At 40.1% G+C, this 10,120-nt stretch overlaps 1 protein-coding gene across 4 annotated transcripts; it reads right to left on the bottom strand.

Moving 5' to 3' along the window:
* Positions 1 to 317: 317 nt before the first annotated feature.
* On the bottom strand, positions 318 to 9,526 carry smim15 (small integral membrane protein 15). 4 transcript variants are annotated; one of them, XM_043689387.1, is made up of 2 exons: positions 9,431 to 9,526; positions 318 to 892 (listed from the first exon to the last, which is right to left on the bottom strand). In XM_043689387.1, the coding sequence occupies exon 2, from the start codon at positions 872 to 874 to the stop codon at positions 650 to 652; it is 225 nt and encodes a 74-aa protein (XP_043545322.1). In that variant the 5' UTR covers positions 875 to 892; positions 9,431 to 9,526; the 3' UTR covers positions 318 to 649. The 4 variants fall into 4 exon arrangements, with proteins under 4 accessions (XP_043545322.1, XP_043545332.1, XP_043545325.1 ...); XM_043689397.1 differs by lacking the exon at positions 9,431 to 9,526 and adding an exon at positions 9,271 to 9,424; XM_043689390.1 differs by lacking the exon at positions 9,431 to 9,526 and adding an exon at positions 9,267 to 9,424.
* Positions 9,527 to 10,120: the final 594 nt, after the last annotated feature.

A 10,120-nucleotide genomic window follows, 5' to 3' on the forward strand; every position in this document is an offset into this window, starting at 1 on the left:
TTGAGACAGAGCAGCTTGCAACATTTTTATAACATTACATGCAAGTGGTGTAATGCTGATGTGTAAAACAATTTACTTCATATCGGTTATTAGCTAATAAAAATACCACAAAGACTTTCATCTGAAAATGGTTTTGCTATGCAAAATAATTATTAAATAAAAGGGCTGCAGGTTTTTCCTTCCTCGATATTATTTTGTAACTGTGAATTAAATCCAATCAATAACGGTTCAGGTTCTTCGCAAAATAGAATTCAATATAAATTAGAGGTTATTTTTCAATTCAGAAACAGTAACCTTATATTGACTCACAAACATTATTTTTATGAATGTATCAATATATTGATTTCAGTGCAGTGATTCAATACACTTTCATAATCACAAGATTACAGGTTTTATGAAACAGGAATGAGAATGTACATTTCGAATAGGAAGTAGAAAATGTAAAGCATTAATGGAAGTTTTTATCCCAATATTAAAGAATATCATAAAACCCCAAAACTTGAAATATTATAAGCAAATTTCCAATGAAACAGTTAGTGAATTATGGTGCCATCCTTGGGAAGTTATTGTACAATATAACTGCAATTGTTAAAGATGAAAAACAAGCTGCATTTTTGTTCATGATGAGGAATGTCTCCTGGTTGTATGTTCAATCCTTTTTTGGTCTTTTTGCTTTATTAATATTTTCTTGACGCTTTTGTTTCTTCTTCTGTTCTCGATCTCTGGCCTCAATCATTTTTGCCAGTTTCCATGAAAGCACTGCACTTGCTAAGAACAGTGGGGTTAGTGCCAATATAACTGTTGAAAGGAATCCATATGGGTCTTTTGCAGCCCATTCGACAATGTACTCTGCCCAGCTTCTGATGTCCAACATTCTTGTTTACACAACAACCTGGAAAAGTAAAGTAATGCATTTGATTTAATGCAAATACTCACTTCGAGAGTACACTTTTTCCACTTTTTATTTTTTAAATACACCCTTCGTCGAGCAATTCCAAAAGCTACTTTTTGTAATGTTGCACTACGGAGAGATGCTGATAACAATTCGCTGCATTCACTGAAGCCAAGGAAACAACAAGTGTGAATATCACCAAAACCAGGGTTCAAGCCTGGAAAACTCAATACTACCCAGATCTGCAACAGGAAAAGCACACCACATTTGTGGTGAGCAACTTCATGAGGAATCACACTTGCACTGAGTCAAGTGTTCATGTGCGAGCATTCCTGTTGCCCGATCAATTAACATGAATTCAGAAAATAAAATGTAGATCCTACGGAGAGCTTTAGGGGAAGTACTTCAAGTCCAACAAAATATCTCATAAGCTATGAGCTAATCAGTGAATGTAGCCCAGCTTTTCTTGAATGCAGGTACCCTGTTAGAAGGGCATGTGTACATCAAGGTATAGTGAGAGTAGCACAAGGCAAGTATGTCATCACAGAATTGTCACAGCACAAAAAGAGACCAATCAGTCCAATATGCCTGCAGTGGTTCTATTACCGAGGCAATCCCCTGCTTTTACCTCCCCTTATCTCTGAACATCATTTCTACCCAAATAATCTTCCAATGCCCATTTAAATTCCTCAATTGAGTGTGCTTTTACCACATTTCTAGGAGGTACATTCCATACCTAAAGTAAATTTGCCATAAGCCAAGAGGATCATTGTCCCACTCTTTCATTAAGACACAGATGACTGGTGTTGAGTTTAACATGAGGGTCACCACATTTCAGACATGGGATAATGTTGGGAATGCAAGACCTGCATAATAACCTTAGCTGGTGAGCGAATTGAACCCATACTGTTGGCATCACTCTACACCGCAAACCAGCAGTCCAGGCAACGGAGTTAACCAACTCCATAACTACACACTGAGAGGGGCAGTTTTCTTCGCCGCCACCCCCCCCCCCCCCACCCCACCGACATCACTCCTGCTTTCTTTGCAAATCACTTTGAAATCTCTGTCCTTTTTGTTTTAAAAGCAGCAGGAACAGCTTCTCCTTATTTACCCTGTCCAGCTCACACCTGATTTAGAAACCCTCTCAAATCTCCTCTTGGCCTTCTCCCCAAGGACCAAGGAGAATAGTCCCAACTTCTTCAATCTATCCTCACGACTGAAGTCAAACATAATTTATTAGATTACTGCATTTTTAATTTGCATTTTGGTTTTATAAGTCTATGTATCCTAATTTCAAAACTTCAACTTAACTTTTTTAAATAAACAGCACTAAAACCCAAGTCAACTCATATCATTGTTTGTTTCTCCCAATCTGTTCCCAATAGTGCTGATTCAATTTAACGTTGATGCGGAGGGCTGGCAGTCCAGGATTCAAATGTATGATTTGTGTGGTCACCCACTGGAGTGGTTATGTATATACACTGTTTAAGAAAAACCTTGTCCTGCCAACTTCTTATAGCCAAATTTAAAATGACAGGAGAGATATGGAACTTCACTTCAGTTGGAAGATGAGAAGCTAAGGTTGCTCCTCTAGGAGCAGAGAAAAATTTTAATATAGGTTTTAAGAAGAGTAATGATTGGGTAAATATTGAGAAACTGCTTCTGATAGCACAGTCACCAAACAGAGGACACAGAGTTAAGCAAATCAACAAAAAAGGACCAGAGGGAGAGCACACCCTGCAAAAATTGATCTCCAGTTTTGCTGGTAGAGAAAGGAATTGTGAAAATTAGAACATAAATGTTGCTTACTGCATGGCCAATCCCAAGATATGTCTGAAGGTCATGAACAATCCAAATTTAACATTGAACTGGCTCTTTTGATTTACAAATAATATTATTGACAAATATTAGGTTAATGACTTTTTGTTATGTGTGACAGCAATGCTACCACAGTAAACTAAAAATTCATTATTATTTATTGGATTCTAAAAGGACATAGTGCTGTGGGCTGTTATCTAATCCTTTCAAGTAGAGTTCCTTTGCTAGTATTTCAAGGAAACGGTAGGAGCTAGGCATTCAGTTTGTCAGAAACGTCATTAAATGTTAGTCAAATAGTTTTAAAAGTCAGCTAAATTTACAATGGTGTTTACATCATTATTTCTCTCTGAAATCTAGCTAATGTTAACTAATCATAATATGAACTGAATCTATAGATCATCTCATAATATCCCAACAACAGGTTGTTTTGACTGAGCACCTCTACTAATGCTATCCGCACCATCACTGATATTCGCAGTCAAACTGGTTCCTAGCTATAATATGGAGCATCATTAAAACAGTAATCAGATACTCTGGGGGGGGGGAGAAGGAGTGAGGTAATTGGTGAGGCTTCTCCTGGAATACAGTGTCCAGTTCTAGTTGCCCAGTTATAGGAAGGATATTATTAAGCTGGAGAGAGTTCAGAAGAGATTTACCAGGATGTTGCCAGGTATGGAAGGTTTGAGTTATAAAGATAGGCGTGTACTTATTATTTTTTAAATTGGAGCGTAGGAGTTGAGAGGTGACCTGATAGAAGTTTATAAAATAATGACAGGTATAGATAGAGTTGATGGCAGTCGGCTTTTCCCCAAGATGTGGAATTTCAAGACTAGGGGGCACATCTTTAAAGAGAGGAGAAAGGATTAAAAAAGACATGAGGCAAACTTTTTACATGGGGATGGTTTGCTTGTGGAATGAACTTGCTGAGGAAGCGGCAGATGCCACTGTATATAACAGTGTTTAAAAGACATTTGGATAAGTACATGAATAGGAAAGGTCTGGAGGGATATGGGTCAAGAACAGGCAGATGGGACCAGTTTAGTTTGGGATTACATTTGGCATTGTCTGGCTGGACCAAAAGGTCTGTTTCCGTGCTGTATGACTCCATAAAAGCTTCAAACAACTGAAGAAATTTGCAAAATTCAACTATTTCAAACTATTTATGTCAATGCGCTCCTGATTGGTCTCCCATGTCCTACTCTTAAGTTGAGGTCATTCAAAACCCCTATTGCTTGCCTTGATTTTCAAATTATTATGTTTATTTCAAAGCACTCCAAGGTTTGGTCCCTCCCTGATTCTCTAATCCCCTCCAAAACTTCTGTGCTCCTCTGGCTGCTTGTGCATTCCCAATCATAACTGCACAATTGGTGTCTTCAGCTGCCATGGCCCCAACATCTGGAATCCCTCCCCTTATTTCAGCACCCCACTTTCTTCTTTTAAAGCACACCTTCAAACCTATTTGACCAAGCTTTGGGTCATCTGACATATCTCTAATGTGGCTCAGTTTATATTTTAAATTTATAATACTACTGTGAACCACCCGGAACATTTCATTGCATTAAAATGTAACATAAAAATGTAAACTGTTGTTCATTTAAGACAGCAGATATTATTTCATTCAACTAATGAGGATGGATTTCAGAGCATTAAATGGTCAGAATGTGAAACGCAGTTTGCTTTAAGGTCCAAGCAGATAAGCTTTAAAGTTGTGGAGTGGGTGATATTCATTGGACTTCTTGATTTCAGAGTTGACCTTTTCCCAGTGGTGTTTTTTGTACAGGACAAGTGTCCATCAGGCAAAGGCAGAAGCCAACATTTGTGCTATATTATAGATTTACCATAAAACTTTTCTAAATCTTTTTAAGTCTTTTCTTGCCTAGCTAACCATATGGCCCAGTATGAAACACTTATTACCCATTAAACTTAAGATAATTTCTTCAATTTTTGTTCAATTATTTTCAAGAAAATCAGAATTATACACCACTGAAAGAGGCCATGTGGCCCTGCACATGGTAAAGCCTTCCAATCACCCCACATGCTTTCCGTAAGATCTCACAAAATGGACTTTTCTTTGAAATAGAGGGTATCCAAGTCAACTGTCATTTGCAAACTATTCCTTCCATTTGTACACCCTTTATAGATGAACTTGATCAGATTACCTAAAAAGGCAACATCTTTACTTAAAAATATAAAATAAATGCAACTTCAGAAAGATGCATTCCAGGCGAGCTAATTTAATCAATGCGTCAGGCTGTTAACATTCTCTCTTTTGTGCACTTACACACCTCCCCGTCAATAAAACTCCATCCTTCTTTTCACCCAGCTAGCAAATGCACTCACTGTTGAGGTGAAGTGGCCTTTGTCACTTGGTCTTCCTACCACTACCACCCCCACGCCAGCCCCTCCAAAGAAGCTGCTTCAGTTACTTTGAGGTATGCTTAGTGGAGCCCAGATCAGTTTGAATCATCAGTTTCTCTTCCCATGAGGTGAGATGTTTAGTTACTGTGAGGCATCCCTGAAGAGCATATTGTGTGGGGGCCATGGCATCCCATGTCAGCTTTTCTCTCCCTTGAGGCAAGATGTTCAACAGCCGAGAGTTAACCCAGCTGGCATCCATTTGTGAACTGACAAAACATATCACACGTGGCTAGACTCAAATCGCAGGCAGCAGAGGGATTCAACCCCATATGATTTTAAAGCTAACACCACGTCTGCTATACAGCCAAGATTTGTTTTCCATTGGGGATTACAAAAATGGCAAAGGTATACTTTAATACATGAATGATCCCTTATAAAGGATTTCTGTACTTTTATTTCTAATATTTACCTTATTATAAATTATCAGGAACCCAGCTGTGCATTTAGCTTACTGAGAACATGGTAAAGAAAGTCTGTGAGCTTAAGAAAATATTTTAAAATTGGAATAGGACTAAACTACATGGCCACTCTGAGCACATTTTATTCATGATTAAGATTGTAGCTGGTCTTCCACCTCAACTCCACTTCCCTGGCTGACCCTCATAACTATCAATGCTCACCATTTTCGCATTGAGGAATCCCTTGCATAGAGATTTCAGGTGAAGGAATTTCTCCTCATCTGAGACCAAAACAGTCAATCCCTTCGACTAAAACTAGTTCCAGATTCTCAAGCTGCCGGAACCAGCCTCTTAACACAAGTTTATTCTATTTGATCTCTCATACAAAAACCCTTTCATCCTAGCAATCAATCTAATGAACCTTTGTTACACTTCCTCATTCACCTTTGAATCCTCCCACTTCCTTCAAACCAAAGAGGTAGCTATGGGCACCCGCATTGACCCCAGCTATGCCTGGTTCTTCCACATACAACAGTCCATCTTCCACAGTTACACCGGCATCATTCCACAACTTTTCCTCCACTACATTGATGAATGTTATTGGCACCACCCATGAGGAGGTTGAAAATTTCAACTTCACTAACACCTTACAACCTCAAGTACACCTGGGCCATCTCGAACACCTCTCTCCTCTTCCTGGACCTCACGTTCTCCATTTCTGGCAACCGACTCAACACGGACATCTATTTCAAACCTTCCTCATGTAAGGCAACAATCATTTACCTTCTTAATCCATATTAACTTTATGCAAGAAGCCAAAAGGGTACCCAAATTCCTTTGGGCATCAATGTCTAATCATTTTTTTACCATTACATAAACATGGTTTTTCTGTTGCTTCACATTTCCCCAGCTCTGCCAGTTTAAGTCCACTCACTTAAGACAACTTTATTCCTTTGCAGAGTCTTTACATGCTCCTCTCAGCTAACATCCGCACCTACTTTTGTCAACAAAATTAGATTATACTCAGCCCCTGAATTTATCTAAGTTATTAAAACAGACTGAATAGCTGAGGACCCAGCACTGATCGTGTCACTCCAGTCGTATCATATCAACTGAAAATGACCCATTTATTCCAATTTCCTGCTTCTGTTCCTTCAACCAACTTTCCACAATGGTAATGTATTATCTTCAAACCCATGAACATTAATATTGTGCAAAAACCTGTCACGTAGCACCTTACTGAATGCTTGTGAAAATCCACTGGTTTCTCATCATCCAACCAGTTTGTTACATCCTCAAAAAATTCTGTTTAGCTGAGTTGTCCTTTCAAAAGCAAAGTGCCAAACAGCCTACTTCTCCTAATCCAAAGTTCCCCAACAAAATGTTGACTCTTATTTTTGTTTGTATCCTGTTTTGACTTTCACAATACAATATTCCAGCATTTTCCTGGCAGGTGATGCCAGTCTAAGCTAGATTTCAGTTTCCTATTATCTGTCTCCTTCTTTCTCGAAAACCAGAGTTCTGTGGCAACTTTCAATCCAGCGTGACTTTCCAGAATCTATGCCAAAACTAAAACTGACCACGAAAACACAAGTGAGCCGTAGCATGCAGACGACTGCAGGGTCATTGATCACAGTGTTCCAGGTTTTAAAGACATGCTCAACCTCTTCAATTCTGCATTCAGGAAATAACAATACTTAATTTAAAATAAGCCACAAAAAGCAAATTGAGGAAAAGAAAACAAGATAGTGAATTTAAGAGACAGAAAATGTAAAGCAAAATAATTACATATGCAACAATAATTAAATCCTAAAGGAATGGGAATTCATGTTTGTAAAAATCAAACCACCAGGGCCAGAGGGGCTAATTGACAGTGACTAATAATATTCACATAATTAAAAGTTGACTTTAGGATAGGATAACCACACACCCTTCACATTGTTTAATCCTGAGCCTATAGGTAAGTTGTCATTGTTGCAAAGATTGTAGAAGAGCAAGGTAAATTGGATAAAAACTTCCTGATTTCCATCTTTATCTGCAAATATGCAGGCACTAAATGCTGCTGTAAAATTCTCTCAACAGTGGTCAGTGCTGATAACTTTCTATTAATCCCGATGCAAAGTAAATTTGATTTGATTTATTTATTGTCATGTGTATCTTGTTTCAAAAAACAGTGTTGTATAGTGTCACTACTCTCCAGCACCATTTTAAAACAAAACTAAAACAGAGAATATAAAAGGCAAAAAACTGAGAAAAAGAAAGAAAAAAAGTGTCCAATTTCACAGTCCTTCTTGTTAAGTGCTCCGCCATGGACCATGGGCCTGGTGAGTACCCTTTTGCCATGTCACCACTCTTCAGCGTCATCTCGGCTCCACCTGACACACTTGCCACCATGAGTCCTCAATGAACCTCATCAATGCAGACACCAATGCCAAGTACCACTCCTGCCCAAATTCAGCTCCAACACTGCTAGGAGTCCACTTTGAGTCCACCTAGCCAATGGGGTCACTGCCACCAGGTCTCATACTGGGCCCAAACTGGCCTCCATGAGAGCAGGTACCACAGGAACCTAAACTCACCTCCATCACAGCAGCCATGAGTCAGCACGAGGACCGCCTCAAACACAGAAGCCGCCAGGAACACAAACTTGCCTCTGATACTGCTGTTATGAATCCGAGCTGGGCCTACTTGCCACCAAGCTCTTCACGAAGAGATAAGTTAAAATAAAAAGAGCAAAAAAAATGAAAAAAGCAAATGGAGCAGACAAACCACAGGCTCAGAAGCACTACTCCACTGCCATCTTACTAGATGCTGTATAGGAAATTTTGAATATTTAAATATTAAATATGATATGATATGTTTATACTGCAAAAGCAATTCAGGTCATTTGAATTATCAACTAGAATGTTCTCAGTTTTACATGTACTGCAGTTGAATACAACAGCATAGCCTTATCAAATGATCAAGGCAGTGAAGCTCTTATTTCATCAATAACATTTGACTGGATTTGTTATGAATTCATATGAGACAATATCAACTCCAATCAACAATTCATCCTTTAAATTTATTTAAGTCATAGGTGATCTGTACTTCAACTTCATCTTCCGACTTTTGCTCTACATGTCTCAATGCTGTGGCTTACAAAAAAAAAACCCCACAAATCTCAAAGCATACTATCTTGATAATGTCAATTATCTCAGTATCCAGTCTGTTGGGGAGCATTTCAAATTTTTCACTATCCTACGTTTGGAAAATATGCTCCTGATTTCACTCTTAAAAAGCTTAATTCCAAGTTCTGAAGAATTTGTAATCCAAATGCCAACTCAGACTGGCTCTTAACTCAGACCTGCTGAGTTTCTCCAGCATGCTGTTGATTTTATTTCAAATTTCCAGCAGATTTCAATTCTGATCTGTGCCCCCACTCCTAATTATGCTGTGGCCAAGATTACAGGTTACCCAGCATCGTCCAGGCCAGTGAGCAAGCATCTGAACTTTGACATGTCTTCCCACTTGAAACTTCAATCCAGCTCCCATTTTTTTTGAACTGGAGAGCGATTCTCTCTCCTTCGCTCGCTCAGCCCACACCCATCAGGTTCAACCTGAAGCGATGCCACATCCTCCACAACAACAACAACAACACTTTCTGAAGAGAGATCCCTGATACCATCTCTCCCCACAGATGGTATCACACCTGCTGGGTATTCCCAGCACTTTGTCTGCTTTAAAAACAAAAACACCTTCCTTGGATCCAGCCTCAGCTTAATCCTCGCTTCTCCCTGCCGGAGCTGCTCTGGCTCTTGGCCCGGGCCCCGCCGGCCTCGGCCTAGTAGCCTCGAGGCCCCTGTGCGGGGTCCACCCCACGGTCCCCTCGCGTCCTCCCTCTCTCGCCTCCAGCTCTCACCTTCAGCCACCGGAACAACAGCGAACACCGCCTCTGCCACGCATGCGTACACGACCGCGCCCGCCGGAAGTAGAAGCCGGGGATCCACGTGCGGCACGGGCCGGGGGAGGGGGGGTCAGAGGTCACTGGTGCAGCTGACCTCCAACAAGGACTACATTCAGTGTTGGCAAATGGAAAACACAATGCAGAGCAGTGCCAGTTGCTGCAGTAGTGATTACAGCACAAGACCAACTTGTAACACGCTATCTGAGCAGAACAATAGAATTATCAGTGAATTCTAGAGTGATAATAAAAAGGCATTTGGCACCCCTGCCTGCATTGAGTCCAGAGTTATAGAGTAATACAGCACAGAAATAGACCCTTCGGATTGATCGGTGCATTGCGTACAGGACATTGGCGAGGCCACTTTTAGAATATTGTGTTCAATTCTGGTCACCCTGCTAAAAGAAAGTTGTTATTAAATTTGTAAGGATTCAGAAAAGATTTATGAGGATGTTCCTGGGTTTGGAGGGTTGGAGTTATGGCATGAGGCTGAATAGGAGGAGAAGAAGGGCCTGTGCCCGAAACGTCGAATCTCCTGTTCCCTGGATGCTGCCTGACCTGCTGTGCTGTTCCAGCAATAAAGTTTCAACCATGAGGCTGAATAGGCCTCAGGATGTGTATATGAATAGGACAGATATAGCTGAAATG

This window comes from Chiloscyllium plagiosum, chromosome 1, assembly GCF_004010195.1.
Source record: "Chiloscyllium plagiosum isolate BGI_BamShark_2017 chromosome 1, ASM401019v2, whole genome shotgun sequence".
NCBI lineage: Eukaryota > Metazoa > Chordata > Chondrichthyes > Orectolobiformes > Hemiscylliidae > Chiloscyllium > Chiloscyllium plagiosum.

What these genes read in the sequence shown, in the direction of transcription:
- smim15 (XM_043689387.1), bottom strand. Translation starts at nt 874, where the DNA reads ATGTTGGACATCAGAAGCTGGGCAGAGTACATTGTCGAATGGGCTGCA.